The sequence below is a fragment of the Chlorocebus sabaeus genome, chromosome 2 (genome assembly GCF_047675955.1).
Source record: "Chlorocebus sabaeus isolate Y175 chromosome 2, mChlSab1.0.hap1, whole genome shotgun sequence".
Lineage (NCBI taxonomy): Eukaryota > Metazoa > Chordata > Mammalia > Primates > Cercopithecidae > Chlorocebus > Chlorocebus sabaeus.
The window spans coordinates 15,429,841-15,446,470 of record NC_132905.1 but is presented as its reverse complement, the minus strand read 5'-3'; the positions used below and the strand labels follow the sequence as shown (position 1 = coordinate 15,446,470).

At 49.8% G+C, this 16,630-nt stretch overlaps 1 protein-coding gene across 3 annotated transcripts in view; it reads right to left on the bottom strand.

Annotated features, from left to right (window-relative positions):
* PREX1 (phosphatidylinositol-3,4,5-trisphosphate dependent Rac exchange factor 1) overlaps positions 1-16,630 on the bottom strand; it is a 203,288-nt gene that overhangs the window by 122,025 nt on the left and 64,633 nt on the right. For all 3 annotated transcript variants that reach the window (XM_008014635.3, XM_008014628.3, XM_073006013.1), the window contains one exon: positions 1,627-1,698. In XM_008014635.3, the coding sequence (XP_008012826.3) occupies positions 1,627-1,698 (72 nt within the window). The remainder of the gene's footprint in view (positions 1-1,626; positions 1,699-16,630) is intronic.

Here is a 16,630-nt window from a genome sequence, read left to right as displayed (position 1 = left end):
GGTTCAAACAATTCTCCTGCCTCGGCCTCCCGAGTAGCTGGGAATACAGATGCATGCCGCCATGCCTTGCTAACTTTTTTTGTATTTTAGTAGAGACAGGGTTTCACCGTGTTGCCCAGGCTGGTTTTGAACTCCTGAGCTCAGTCAATCTGCCCGCCTTGGCCTCCCAAAGTGCTAGGATTACAGGTGTGAGCCACCTCGCCCAGCCCTCATGATCGTATTTTTTTTTTTTTTTAAAGAATAGTTGTAACAGCCAAAAACTGGAAATAACTCAAATATCCATCCCCAGGAGAATAGATCAGTAAATCGCGTTGCATTCATACAATGGAACACCATACAGCAAGGAAAAAGAGTGAACCACAGCTACACACAACATCAAGGGCAAATCCCACAGCCAGGCAGGGACTTGAAAGAGCTCACTTTAACGTAAATTTCAAGAACAGGCAAAATCAATCCATGGTACTAGGAACCAGGGATTACCTTTAGGGAGGGAGAACTGACTGAGGGGGGCCCAGAGTGGGCAGCTGGAGCTGGGAAATGCTCTCTGCCTTCATTTGGGTCACGGTTACACTGGTGCATGTGTATGGACTGTACGACATTTCGACCTCATTAAAAAAAGAAAGGTAATTTTGTAAAAGCTGTACTAAGTCGCAGTTTACAATTATAATGAATAATTTTTAAACGATAATAAAGAGTATAATAAAGAAGTGGAATCAACAGTAGGTGCTCAGTCATATTTGCTGAATGAATGAGGGAACAAATGAATGCAGGCATAGAGTTTAGATCCCAGGATCCCAGTGCGTGAACACACACCCCCCACCCCCAGGACGAGCCACGCAGAGACCTTGAGCAAGTCCTTGACATCTCTAAGACTCAGTTTTCTTATGCAAATAATTCAGTGTAGAGTTGTCAACATGCAAGGCCACCGTCCAGATTAACCAGGGCGTTTGGGGGCAATGTCTTCTATGACCGAGTCCTTTGTGTGCTGTAAATACTGGGCACCTTGGACACCAGGACCCTTAGAGCCCCGAAGCCTGAAAGGCGCTCAGAGTGAGGTCACACAGAAAGCCAGGCCTGGAGAGCCAGGCTGGAGCTGAGCCATGCACACAGAAGGCCTATTGATCTCCTCCTCAAACTCCCCAGAGCCACGGCCAAGGCCAAACTAGACCCAATTACTCATCAGCCCTGCCTGGACACTGGATGCCCAGGGCAGGAGCGGGGGCCGGGGCTGCCAGAAGAGGTACTGGAGGTGCCAGGCTCCCGGGGGCACTTGGGAGAGGATTTTCCACTGGCTCCAAGCCCGAGGGCCTGACACAAGGAGCCCAGAAGACAGGGGGTGGGTCACACTGAGCACAGAGGGGAAGTCTTGGGCTGGAAAGTGGGGCCCAGGGCTGATTCCTGCTGACGTCCACCAAGCACAGCTTGCTCACAGGACAAGAGGCCTCCAGGAAGCAAGCTGGGAGCACTACAGGGAGCAAGCTGGGGCAGGGCAAAGCTGGTGGTCAGCAGTCAGCGGGTGACACGCCTCCGCCGGCATGCACACCCTCTGACTATCGCCGCACGGGAAGAGCAAGGCATAGAGCAACACAGATGTTCTAGAAAAGGGGCCAGTCCGAGCATCCACACCTTGACATTCTCCTCCGTGAGGCCCTTCTCCACTGAGTCAGCCACATTCTGCCGGATGCGATGCAGGAATGCCTGGAGGAGAGAAGCAGAGAGAGGTGAGTGTCTGCGTCTCCAGCTCTCCCATGGACAGCCCTACAGAAGGCTCTCAAGTTCAAATGCCAACCAGGATCTGGGAGGTACCATGGGTCCAGGGACACAGGCAGGGGATGAGGAAAAACATGCTCTGCTTACACCTTAAACACACTGGAACAGCCCTCGCTCCCACACGGAAACCAGGGGTGTACCGTGCACCTATGACGCCAGGCCCCGCGCTGGGCCCTGAAGAAACAGCAGAGAAAATCTCAAAGCCCCTGCCCTCGAGGAACCTTCGGCCCCAACAGATACACACCTGCTTCCTCACCCAGGGGCAGCTCCCAGACTCTAATTCATTTCCCTTTTCAATTTTTTTTACTTTGCTTTACAATTTAACTTCTGAATAATAACACAGTCACATGGTTCAAAAGTCAAAACTATAAAATGGCAAAAACACAGAAAGTCTCTCTCCTTACCCCAGTCCCAAACCATCGAGCACCTCTCCAACCCCTACAGAAACCCCAGCTACTAGTTTCTTGGGTATCTTTCCAAAAAATCTATGCAAAAACACACACACACACATCTATTCTTTTTTTTTTTTTTTTTTTTTTTTTTTACTTCTCTACACACCAAAAAATAGCAACATACACCGGATGACCTGCACCTGGATTTTCTACTTAATATAGCTCAGAGATCCTTCCAGATCATCTCACGAAGAGCCTCCTCGCAGATGCCAGGAATCTACTGTTTGAATGGACCACAGTCCTTCTACCACCCTTTCAGGGGCTTGGAACAGACAAATCATGTCTCTCCTCTATGGGACGCAGCAGATAAGTGTGACTATACCAGGGCAGGAGCGACAGGGGCTGCAGGAGCTGAGGGTGCACCATTCACGTGGGGCCACGTGGGGAGGCCGCAGGCCCGGGATCACCAGAGGTTCAGATTTGGGTGGTGGTGTGTTTTTTTTTTAATGAAGCCAGAAATTAGAATTGTTTTAAAAAGAGAAGTCTCCCAGTTTTGAAGTGTTGGTGAAAGAGCTCTCTGTTATTGCAAGGAACTGGATTTCAGGGGTTGCGTGTAAAAGTGGGGAGACCAGGGCAGTAGGGTGCAGTGGTGCCAACAAGAGATGACGGTGGCCTGGCACCAGGTGGTGTGAGTGGAAAAGTGGCAGAAAGAAGAGCTGCCAAGGGGTCACACGGATGGGCTGAGAGAGTCACAGCGATCAATGTTGGGGGAAGGAGAGACAGCAGAGTCAGTACCTAAGGGAGACCGAGGCCCAGTACCCACAGCCACCTCCGCCTGGTTTGCCCCAACTCCAGGATGTGGGATCTGCCTGTAGCCTAACCTGGAAGCAGCCACACGGAGACCCCTGAGAAAAGGAATTCATGGTGTTACACCCGCAGGGCCATGGGGAGCTGTGGGGCCTATCAGTCACCTGCCCTGCCAAGACAGATGACAGCTTGGGGCTCCCCAGGGGGGCTGGTCCAGGTGAGCACATGGTCTTCCTGTCACAGAACCCAGGTGCAGGCTGATTGAGACAGGGGCTGCAAGAGCCTGTCTCACCCACCACGCTTGTCTGGGGAGATCTCTGAGAGATGGCAGGGACAGCCCAAGATAGTGCTGGGGTCAGGGTAAGCGGGGCAGGTAAGCAGAGAGGAGGGTGGCCCTCCGCACACGGCTGTCAGATCCTTTCCATCACCCGGAGACACAACACGTCCATGCCTGCCCCCAGGAGCCCGGCCACCTGCCCAGACTCAAGCCTCTTGGGAGGGGGCGCAATGACAGTCCACAAGGTGAGTCACAGAAAAAGGCAAGACGTAGGAAGGCAGCTTTGTCTCTGTCCACATAGAGTGCAGAGCCATCTCAGCTAGTCTTGGGGTTTTCTATGCCTAGAGTTCCATTACTGGAATACTAAGCTTGTGGGAGTTATTTATATCCTACTCTTCAAGGTCATTGCCAAGGTCTGATTTTTTATTAAAAAAAAAAAATTGCAACCTCTGGCATAAATGGGTTAAATTCCCTTTTTTTGATGACCCCCATGTTTATATCCCCAGCCTGGACTTCTCCCCTGAAACCCCAGACTCTTATCTCCAGCTGCTGATTCAATGTCTCCACCGGGATGTCCAAACTCAGCCTGTCCAACACTTAATTCCTGACCTTCCCCAGACTCATACCGAGCTCTTCCCCACTTGATTAATGGCACCTCTGCCTTTCAAGGGCTCTAGCCAAAACCCACCAGCCAGTTGACCCACAGAACCCTCTTGTCTGACACTCCATTTCCAGTATATCAAATGTTACCAGCTTTACCTGAACACTACAACCACTGGTCCCCATCTTCATAGCCATCCCCCCAGTCCAAGCCATCATGATCTCCTGCCTGGACTAACACAGCCATTTCCCTCCTGGTCCCCTTCACCCTCCCAAAAGTCTGTTCTCTACACACACAGCCAGGGAGATCCCTTTAAATATGTACAAGAGATCAGTTAATCCACGCCTTTAAAATCTCCATGGCTTCCCACTGCACTTAAAATCCAAATCCTTCCATGGTCCCCATGACCTTGTCCTTGTTAACCTCTCCGATCTCATCTTCTAGTACTTCATCCTCCCACATAATTCAATATAAATAATCTTCAGCCACACTGTCATTCTAGATTCTATCCACCTGCCAGATACACTCCTGCCTCACGACCTTTGCATATGCTGTTCCTATTGGCAAGATGTTCTCCCCCATTCTGCCCTGAGCAGCCTCCTTATCCATCTGGCCTTAGTTCAAACGCCATCTCCACCAAGAGGCCCTCCTCTTCTTAATGCAAACTCCTATCTTCCCATCTTGCATTAAGAGCTCATTTGGCAGATGAGGAAACTGAGGTTAAGCAATCTATACAAGATCCTAAGGGAAAGGCCAGGACAAGCAGGGATCATGGCTGGGATGAAACCATAACCCCCAATCCAACAACAGAGGCCAGGTTTGGAAACTGGTGAGTTTGAGTTTCAACCACGGGTCCTTCCTGCTGTGTGACTTCAGGAAAGTGCACTAGCCTCTCTGAGTCTTCATTTACTCTTGCCAGTGGAGATCATAGGAATACAGCACCTTTTAGAATGTCATGGGATAAAGTGAATGGAAGCTCCCTGAAGGCAGGGACCCTGCCTGTCTTGTTTACAGGTACGTCTTCAGGGCCAAATGTAGTGCTCAGCAAATAGCAGGTGCTTGAAAATCAAAGGAAGGTATGGAATGTGCCTGGCACAGTGCCTGACACATGGCAGAGACCTGGACTCAGGCTCCTTGGAAGTCTGCGGATCCTGATTTTTAAATGACAATGGGCAGGGGGGACAGGGATGGGGTTCCTAGAGGATGTTTTAACAGGGCCTGGGATACTGACAGGAAGTCATGTCTCCAGCCTCCCCAGACTAGAGGGAGACAAAGACAGCCTCGCCCACCACAGCCAAGGAGGGCAGGAAGCTGGGAGTGCCACACTCTGCTGGCCTAGATTGGGGCTTCCTGTCCTGGTTTCTTCACACGAGCTCTGCCACCGCTATTGTGCTGCAACAATGGGAGGCTCAGGCCACCCACTGAGGAACTGCAAACAAGCCGGTGTGAAGGCCACAATGGGCAGCTCGTGACCCAGAAAGAATGGGCAGCAGGGGCTCTGGGCCCAGCCCTCCTGCTGCCCAAGGCACGACTGGCTTTTCCAGGCAGCACCGGCGTCCCCTGCACTGGCAGGAATGGTGAAAGGGACCCTCCAGGGTGACTCTTCCTTTGTCCAAGGCTTGACAGCTTTGAAACAGTCAGGTCAAAAGCAGCTCTCATCTCTGAAGACTCCCTTAGACACAATACTGTTCTCAGGATTTCCAGGGCTGCCTGAGAAACTCCTTCAGCCTCAGAAGCTTTGCCCGTGCCTGGACCACTTGTCCTCACATCTGCCCAAGTCCTCCTCTTCATTTTATGAATATGATGATGAAGTACGTCAAGGATACAGAAAAGAATAGAGAATAGAGAGAAACAACAAACACCCACAAACTCATCACTACCCAGCTTTGGCAAATCTTAACACTACACCAAATTTGCTTGAAACCATTTGCCAAAAGAAATTCAACAAGTCTGGGGGAGGCACAGACTGGAAAGGGGATGAGGAGGCTCTCGGGGGCGCTGGAAACGTTCCGTATCTTGATCTGAGCAGTGGTGACCAGGTCGCTGCATATGCAAAGCCCCAGCAGTATGCACTTGAGATTAGTTCAGTTGACCCACAGTACCATGCAAATATCAAACCTCAATGTATTAAATAGAAAAAGCAGAAAAGAATCGTTACAGAGAGACGTGAGCCACTAGGCACCTTCTCTCCCTGCAAGGTACTTGGAGCTGGTGCTCCTCATTCCCACACATGCCTCTGCCCACTTCCCAAGCCTGTGTGCATCTATAAGCAAGAGAGAATACTGCTTTGCATGTTCACAACATTTTTATAAGTAGCCTGCTTTCCGCAACTTGATTTTCTCACTCAACATCACGCCTTCCACATTTACCCATGTTGATATGTACACCGGGCAGCATCTGCCATCCAGACCCCACCCTTACCCCACACCACATCCAGCTGCCAGTGCCCGCATCTCTGGGCCTGAAGGCCCCGCTCTCATGCGCAGGGCAGGCCGGAAGTGCTGAAGAAGTAAGACTGCCTGGGAGCAGCCCTCAGTGATGGTCAGCAGGGCCTGGCATGAAAAGAAAGATGAGGAAACTGAGGCACTCGATGGACACTATCTCCCTGAGTGCCTTGATAGGATTCAGCTCCAGCAGCCCCCATGGTAACCCGCTTGATGACACACCCTTCTTGGCTGCCTTCTCCCTGCCTCACTCCCCGACTCTCCTATTGATGCCTCCTGGGTGACCTCCCAAGTACGCTACTTGCCCTTGAAATAGTCTCGGGACGTGTTCTTTGGAGAATCCACAATAAGACAGACCTCAAGTTGTTCACTTCATTGCTTACTAGTCAAAATTATAGCATAAGGTAATCACTACCATGCTGCAGACAGTTGTTTCAAGCATCCTTACTGTAAACAATGGCGCTCAGGTGTAAGTTCTTTCAGCTGTACACTTACGTCGACTGGAGTAAGTTCCTCTAGGTGATGCACAGGTTTCCTCGAGCCCAGGCGTTCAAGTTCCTCTAAGTATATACCAAGGTCTTCTGGGGCATAAGAGAAGGACCAGAGGGGCTGTTTACTCGGCTCCTGGCCGGAGTGTCTCCATGGTCCCTAGAGCTCTAGACTTAGCAGGAAGCCACATCATGATTGATTAGTGATGTCTGCCATGGATGTGGCAGGGAGAGGGTTAGAAGGATTACGAGTTTGCCATCTCCAACAAGCTCCCAGTTGATGGAGAAACCAAAAGTATGAGACACTTGTCTGAGGTCAAACAGCAAACTGGTGACAAAACACAGATTAGAACCAGGTCTCCCAATGCCAGGCTAGTCCCACCCCGGGCCCCCCTAGCCTGAGCCCAGTGGTTCTCAACTTAGGGGTGATTTTGCCCCCTAGAAGACGTGCCAATGTCTAGAGACATTTTGGGTTGTCACAACTGAGGACGGGGTACTCCTGGCATCTAGTATGTAGAGGCCAGGGATGCTGCTAAACACCCTCCAGTGCACAGGGCAGCCCCACAAAGACACAGCTGACCGCAAACAACTGTGCCAAGGTCAAGAAATCCTTGCCTTAGAAGAGGCTCTGATTAAAACCTAGAAAAAATTCAACCTCTTCCACAGCCCAAAGACTGTCTAATGCGGGCTCTTCTCACCCCACTGGCTCAGCCACAGGCACACTGGCCTCCTTTTTATTTCTTGAACATACCAGGACCCCACCATCCAGGCCTTGGCACGTGCTGTTCTTTACCTATAGAGCTTTTCCCAAGACATTCAATTGGCAGGGGAGGTCCCTCCTCTCACAGGCCACCTCTGGACCCATATAAGAGAGGATCTCACCCACTACATAGCCACCTGAACCCGTTACCCTTCACAGACGTCACCGCTATTGGCTGTGCTCTTATCAATTAAGTATGGATAGGTTTGATCATTCAGCATCGTCTCCCTCACTAAAGTATCAGCTCCCTCAGTGCAGAAGACAGTTTCCTTGGCCGTTTATGCAGTGCCTAGAATAGAGGCTGGCACACAGCCGGTGCTCAAGAGAGACTGGTCTGTGGAGGAAGGATGGGAGAGACGGGGAGAAACTGAGAACAGGCTCCACAAAGTAAACTGATACCGAGCTGAGAGAGGCCACTAGAAGAAGAACACTTTTTTAAACTCACTATCTACACCTTTGGGCCTTATGTGCAGGTGCTGCTCTAGGTGTTTTAATTCTCAAACTCCAGGAGGCAGGCATTGTTATCACGATGTCCATTTCACAGAGGAGCCTGAGGCCCAGCGCAGTAAAGACCTTAGCTAAAGCCACACAGCTGGTAAGTGAAGGAGCTGGGCCTTGAACCCAGACAGTCTGGCCTGGTAGCGTGTACCCAACACACCCAATCACACACCATCAGTGAGTGACTGTGGACAGTGAACCACATCAGCCTTTAAAACAAGTAGCAGCTGCCCTTAGGGGTGCCCCTGGGGAGCTGCCATCTGCCTGGAACCCATGGCTGCTGTCGCCTGGGGAGGATAAATCTCTCCCTGGAGATAAAAAGGACAGAAAGAGGCCTTGAAGTCACTCCCTGAGACTGATGCTGGCAACCTGATCTGCTTGGGGAGGGGCCCGACTGCCCCCAAGGACACCTCTGCCTTGGCTGGGGTGACCTCACCAGACATATGGTGAAACTTGAGAGGGCCAGGGGATGGGCTGGGAGCAAAGGGAAGTGATGATTTAGGGGGAGGTGGGAGGGAGCTTCAGAACACAGCAAAGACAAAGAAAAGGGGGTGCCCTGAGGACCCCATCCCCAACATGATCTGGGTGGCGGGGAGTCAGAAGCAAAGTGTCATGGAACAGCAAGGGCCTTGGAATCGGAGTGATGATAAAATAATCGCTATAGTAACAGCAGAAAGGGGCTTACACAGCCTGCTGCAAGCCGCCCCACATAGCCCAGAGTCTGGGGAGCTCCCCAATTGCCCAATGACCCCTTCAAATGCCCAAATCCTATGCTCCATCCATCCAAGTTCTGGGCATTTATCCTACAGGGAAAAATAAATCTCATACGTGTCATGAAGCTTTACCTTCAATATCTGATTTACAATTCTATTCACTGGGGGTTTAGTTAAATAAATTACCATCCAGCTCAACAAGGAATGATCATGCTAAAAATAGTTTGCAGAAGTCTATTTAATAAGATGGAAAAGGGCTATTGATGTATCCTTAACTAGGAAAAAAATCAAGTTACAGACAAGTACGTAAAATATAATCTCATCTTTGGTTAAATAAATTCTCTCTCCCTAGGCATAGAAAAATGAAGTATGGAAGGAAATACCCTAAACTATGTAGGAATGTAGTCAAAATTACTAGCTGTCTCCCAATATCGTTCTCTCTTTTTCCTTTAGAAACCAGAACTCCTGATTTAAAAATAAGGACTGTATGTCCCAGCATCCCTTGCAGCTAGGTGTGGCCACACAACTAAGTTCAGGCCAGTACGGCATACATGGCATATTATGTACGACATCTTGGAAGTATCCTTGTGGGTTGGGGGAGGAATGGGTAGGGATTCTCTTCTGCTATTCCCTCTTCCTACTGACTGGATCACAAATGCGATGCCTGGAAGTGAAGCAGACATCTTGTACCATGAGGTAGAAGCCACATGTTGGGGAAGACAGAGCAGCAGCATTCAGTAGGCACTTATGTTCCTAGTGATGGTGCAGCCAACATATCCGCCCTGGGTCGCCTATAATTACAGAAGAAGGAAACAAACTTTCATCACATTTAAGACACTATTATTTGGGTTTTATCACAAGCCACTGAACCTAATCCTAACTGACAGAGGGGAATTCTAAAGAATTTCCATGTTCTTCTTTCTTCATTTATTTCCCTTTCCAGATTTCTACAATGAACATGCTACTTTTTAAGCAAAAGTCATTTTTAACATAAATGCATGTTTTTATTTTTCTGGAGGGGAGGGGTACTAAACACACCAGGCTCTCTCTTGCCCACCCCATCACCCACCCCATCGCCCACCCCAATCATCAGGACCCCTGGCTTCTCCCTTCTCCTCCTTGGGCATGTGTATCCCTGTGCAGGGAAGGCAGTGCCCGCCAGTGGGGAACAGAGCAGGGGCCAGGCAAATATGAGACGGAAAGGTTTTCCTTCTGCAGAAGAGCCTCTGAGCTGCGGACCAGCCCTCCTTCTCTGTGTCAACTCTGGAAACCTGGGGACCCCCACAAGCTGGCCTGGAGCTTCCACAGCCTAGGCCAGAACACAAGAATGTCCACCAGCCAGAGCCCACACCACTGCCCAGGCTGAGATTCAAACCCTCTCCACTCTGCTCCCACCTAGCATTCCTTCATCAGGTCCGTGCAGGAGCTGAGAGCCATTGGCTCAGAACCAACTGAGGCTTTCCCAAAAGGCCCAAATTTTGGATTTGAAACATCCTCTCCAAGGATTCCACCGGTGACTCATTCAGTTACAGACATACTCTGAGAGGACTGGGAAGAGACAGCTTTTTTTTTTTTAAACAAAATCAGACTTACTACTCCTTTACTCCCATGGCACTTTTACAAAGTTCATATATGTATCTATTATTCGTGTCATTATATAGTCCATAGCACAAACATACTGCTTTGAATTGTATCTTTAACAGGCTAATGTCTTCCTGAAAGCATACAAAGAACCTACAACTAAGACCCCCGGGCAACATACCAAGGCACCACCCACCCCGGGGCCTTCGCACTTGCTATTCCCTTTGCCTGGAAGACTCTTTATCCAGATATCTGCAGGGCCCTGACCTCAATTCATTCCTGTATTAGTCTGTTCTCACACTGCTAATAAAGATATACCAGAGACTGGGTAATTTATAAAGAGGTTTAATTGACTCACAGTTCCACATGGCTGAGGAGGCCTCACGATCATGGCAGAAGGCAAATGAGAAGTAATGTCTTATATGGCAGCAGGCAAGAGAGTTTCTGTAGGGGAACTCCCCTTTATAAAACCATCGGATCTCGTGAGACTTATTCACTATCACGAGAACAGCATGGGAAAGACCCACCCCCATGACTCAATTACCTCCCACCAGGTCCCTCCCATGACACATGGGAATTATGGGAGCTACAATTCAAGATGAGATTTGGGTGGGGACACAGCCAAACCATATCAATTCCCCTCTAGAATCAAATGCCAGTTCTTCTGAGGCCCTCCCCCACTGCCCCATTTGAAAGAGACACCCATTCCCCAGCACGCTCTATCTTACCCTCCTCCATCCCCCACGGCACTGCCCTCCACCTGCACTGAGCTGTTTCTTCACTTATGGTTCCTCTGTCCCCTACAAGGTCAGTCCAAGGAGGGTGGCAGCTTGTCTGGGCAGTGTCCACCCACTGGACCTAGAACCGTGCTGGACACAGAGCAGATGCTCAGTAACAATGGGTTCAGCAGGTGACTGATGGTCAGGTTGTTTGTCCTGCATAACAACCCCATGAGGCACGTTACTGCATTCCCTTTTTAGGAAAGAGGAAAACAAGGCATGAATCACATGATAGGCTCTGGAGTCAGCCCAGCCTCGCACCTCAGTTGCCTCATCTATAAAATCTGTGTAATGGAGCCTCACCTTGCAAGTTGCCAACACGAGGATTAAATCTGACACTGCTTGTAAACCGCTTGTTGCCTCTGCCCCACGGTGGGAGCCCCCAGCCCCCAGGATCCAGCCAGGATCACAGAAGGTGCCCGGTAAGTCCTCAGTAAATGTCCAGTGAAGGGGTGGGCACTTTTAATTCCATGTAGCCCCTGGACCAGCTCAGACCAGGCCCCTTCCCTGGGCACATTCCTTGGACCTACAGAAATGTTGGAGGCCTTTAAAAATATGTGCACTGGCTCCAAATACAAAATGAAAACTGTATTGTCAAAATGAATAAATCTTGATTTAAATGTCTACAAAAGTACCAATCAACTCTGCCCGTGGTTATGTGCACAGAGAATGCAGGGAGTATGTGCCGTGGGTGCATCTTAGCAGGTCTACCATGACGGGAGCCTTGGGGTGGTTCCCCAGATGCAGCAGACCCTGAGGCAAGAAGTGGAGTACAAGTAGTTTCTTTGGGAGGTGGGAGGTGGTCCCTGGAAACACCAGCAGGGAGGTGGAACCAAGAAGGGGAGGCAGCCCACGAAGGGTATGAGACGAACCAAGTTACCACCATGAGGCCCCAGACAGTGTCAAATGCACACCTCAGAGCCACCCTCAGAGAGTAAGGAGGCCGGGGAGTCTGTACACCGGTCCTGTCTGTCACTGGTTTAAGCGCAGTGAGGGTGATCCTGGCACTCCCCATCTTCCCTGAAAGTGACAGAGCAGCTCAGAGCAGACAAAGCCATCAGGCAGAGGAGCACAGGTGCTGGCAGTGGAGCGTCCATCTGGTGTGCCCTGGAGTGGCTGAGGTGTCGCAATGCAGCCTCAAAAAGAAAGAGGGTGTAGGGCCCCCCGAGCATGGGGGGTGAAAGGCAGGGCTCTGCAGCACCGCAGCCATACAGACCAGGCACTCCAGCAGATGTTCTCCTAATACACACCAGGACGACCTCGCTGCCTGTGAAAACACCAAAATACTTCTGAGCTGATGGGGAAAAATCTCTACACGGACAGGGCCGAAGGTCAGCGCAGGTGGCTGTGGAACCACAGGCAGTCCCTGGTCAGACACGGAGACAGGCTTCACGTCGAGCAGGCACAGGGAGCAAACAGCATTGCGTGTATCTGAGGATACGGCATCATGGGCAGGGTCAACAGCCGGGGCAAAGGCCCAGAGGCACATTCAGTCTCTCCAAGACAATCCTATTGAAAACGTCTATCCCTGCTCTGTTTTCCTCACAGCACCTGTCACCATGGACATTATGTGTGTGCATTATCAGTCTATTATCCATTTAGCCTACCTGAATCCAGGCTGCATCTGCGGGAAACCCGCACACACTCCCCTGCAGAGGCCAAAGACATGGCCAGCATTCCACCTCCTCCTCCCATGCCCTAACTCTCAGAAGCCTTCCCAGCCCTTAGAAACTCTCCCTTCTCCTTGCTAGAAGGGCACTGTATCTCCTAAGCAAGGAGAATGTAAGAGTAGACGAGACTCAAAGGCTAGAACCAGCCACCTGGTTCAAATCCTGCCTCTGCCACCTACTGCTCTGCGACCTAGACAACTGACTCCATCTCTCCGGGCCTCATCTATAACATGGATAGGGACCATAAAACTGCTGACTTCATGGACTACTGTGAGGCTGATATGAAATACTGCAGGCAGGCCAGGCGCAGTGATAATCCCAGCACTTTGGGAGGCTGAGATGGGTGGATCACCTGAGGTCAGGAGTTCGCGACCAGCCTGACCAACATAGTGAAACCCTGTCTCCAATAAAAATAAAAAAAAATTAGCCAGGCATGGTGGCTCACATCTGTAATCCCACTTACTCAGGAGGCTGAGACAGGAGAATCATTTGAATCTGGGAGGCAGAGGTTGCAGTGAGCTGAAATTGCGCCACTGCACTCTAGCCTGGGCGACAGAGTAAGACTCCATCTCAAAAAAAAAAAAAGAAAAAGAAAAAGAAAAGAAAAAAGAAAGAAAGAAAAAAAGAAATACTACAGGTAAAGCATTTAAGTGGGCTCAAATCCCAGCTCTGCTGCTTACAAGCTGTAAGACCTGAAGTAAATTATTTATTCTCTCTGCCTCCATTTCCTCCTCTATAACAGGGGACAAAATGAGTACACAGGATTACAATGAGAATTACAGAAGCTAATACACATTACCAGCACCTGAACGGTCCCTGGTGGATGGTAGGTGCTCAAAAACATTCCCTACTATTGGCCAGGCATGGTGGCTCACACCTGTAATCCTAACACTGTGGCAGGCCGAAGCAGGCTGACTGCTTGACCCCAGGAGTTCAAACAATCAACCAACATGGCAAAACCCCTTCTCTACTAAAAATAAAAAAATAAATAGCCAGGTGTGGTGGCACGCACCTGTAGTGCAAGCTACTTGGGAGGCTGAGGTGAGAGAATCACTTCAGCCCAAGAGGCAGATGTTGCAGTGAGCTGAGATCGCGCCACTGTACTTCAGCCTGAATGACAAAGTGAGACCCTGCCTCCAAAAAAAAAAGGCATTGGCTATTATGATCTCCCCATCTTGAGTTTCTACAGTGTCTGCAGGGAGTCCAAGCCCTGGTGTAGGCAGACAGAACCCACGGTGCTTCCTAAGGAAACCTGGATTTGAATTAACCACAACTGTAGGGCTTGTACATGCACCAAGCACACTCACGTTTATCCCACACTATTTTTACTTATGGTTGTTAGTTTTTTCCATCCTGCAAACAGCTCTATTATTACAGACTGACTGCTTCCGAGTCTCCTGAGGTGAGATGAGAAGGGGAAGGCTTTATAAACGGCAGAGCCCCCCACATCCTCATTACCACCAGCACACCCCTCCGCCCTGCCCCATCCTCTTTGCTGACTGCCAACCACATGACCTCAGCAAGTCACCGCACTTCTGAGTCAATTTCCTGGACCAAACAAAAACGGGGGGAGGAGTAGTTGTTGAGGTTTAAGTGAAATGATGCAGGTGAACACTTCGTAACTACAAAGGCTTCCTGGAAAAAGTGACAGAGAGGCTTAGCCAGGAGAGGGAGGCTGGACTAGGAAAGGGGGCAGGAAGTTGCTTATGATGATTTCTAGGTGGACAAGCCCTCTCCAAGTACCAACCATCCCAGCAAGCGTTAACCAGGGCCTGCCATGCACCAGGCACCCAGCTGGCTGCTGGAGATACAGATATAAGCCATGACCGTGCCATGGAAGGGCTTATGCATTCTTACATTCACCTATTTAGTCAGCAAATACTTACTGCACACCTATTAGGTGCCAGGCACTGTGCTAACAGCCAATGACACATCAGTGAATGAACAAATCAGACTAACTCCACATCTTCACAAAGCAGTGGCAGAGACAGACTATACACTGATTTTAAAATAAAATGGCAGGTAGGAATGATTGCTACAGAGAAACATAAAGCAGGGTAAGAAAACAGAGAAGGATAGGGTGGGAAAGCTATTTCAAGGAGATGTTCAGAGAAAGCCGTTCCGAGAAGATGGCATTTGAGCAGACACAGGCAGCAAACAGCATTGCGTGTATCTGAGGACACAGCATCATGGGCAGGGTCAACAGCCGGGGCAAAGGCCCCGAGGCACATTCAGTCTTTCCAAGACCATCTTACCGAAAACGTCTAACCCTGTTCTGCTTTCCTCACAGCACGTGTCACCACGGACATTACGTGTGTTCATTATCAGTCTATTATCCACCTAGCCCACCTGAATCTCAGCTCCAGGAAGGCACGGATGTTTGTCTGTCTAGGTCACTGTGGTGTCCCAGACCCCAGGATCGGACCCAGCACACAGCAAACCCTCGAAAATGATGTGTTTAATTAATTAAAATGATGTGTTAATTAAAATGATGTGTTTAATCAATCATCTAGAGTAGACTACTCCCACCCCCGCCCAGCTTCTAGGCCCTGGTAAAAGGTGCCCAGTTCTCACCCCACTCCGCCCCATTCCCCACCACATTGGGGGAGGAAGTTGATGCAAAAAACAAGTTGCAATAACCTGTCACGAAGAGGTCTGATGCAACAGCGGGGGAAGGCAGTGGGGGACACTGCGAGGAACCCAACGCTTTTCTTCCTGCAGCCCCCACCGAGGGGCTGGGGCCTGGCCTACAATCTTCCCTGAGTTCACCAACAACCCATCCTTCCTTCAACAGAGATTTATGCAGAGCCTCTTCTACATGATAGGGCTACCTCATGGGTCTCAAACTGGTAACTCACAGGCATCATTCATTTGGCCTGCAGAGGGGTTTGAGAAACTTGGGCCTAAGTTTGAATATCAGATTTCCCATTAAAATCCAAATGCCCTGCTTCTTTTGAAAAAACTGACACATGGGTCTCAAATGCCCACAGGGCTGCAGGTGCTGTAGAGCAGAGACACAGCCACCACCTTCACCCAGGACAAGTGCCCCTCAATTTCCCACCACCCAACCCACTGCTGCATCCTGTGAGCACCCGAGTATGAGACCTCTGGCCTAGACACAGGCAAGGCAAACCTGAAACCTGCTGCTTCACCTTTACCCTCACCCAGGGCAGACATCACTCATGGAGTGCAGATCTTTTTCCTGCTGAGTCTTCTCCACACCGTTCAGAATTTATCTCCCTTCACTGTTGTCAGAAACGGTCTAAAATCCTTCCCATTCAAACCCCAGCTTCTCCCTACTCCTTTGAACTCCTCAGTTGTTGATTTTTTTCCTGAAGAATGGGCTCATCAGAGTGGGATTCCAGCAGAGATTCTCAACCTCGGTACCTTGACAGTTAAGCAGATAGTTCTTTGCTGTGAGGGATGTCCTGCGTATTATAAGACACTCAGCAGCTTCCCTGCCTTCTACCCTCTAGATACAAATAACAACCCTCCTCTCCCCAGTTGTGACAATCAAAAATGTCTCCAGACATTGCCCATGTCCCCTGGAGACAAAATCATCCTTGGTTAAGAACCACTGCATTATAGCAAAGCTAAGAAAATGGACTCTAAACAGAGCCAAGTATTCTGAGTTCAAATCCTGGTTTGGACATTTGCTGGCAGTGTGACCCTAAGCAGCCTCTCTGTGCCTCAGCTTCCTTCTCTATGAAATGGGGATATAAAAATGGTACCTGACTGCTAATAGTATGAAGTTTCTTTCTATTTTTCTTTTTCTTTTTTTTTTTTTTTCTGAGACCAAGTCTCGCTCCATCACCCAGGCTGGAGTGCAGTGGCACAATCTCAGCTCACT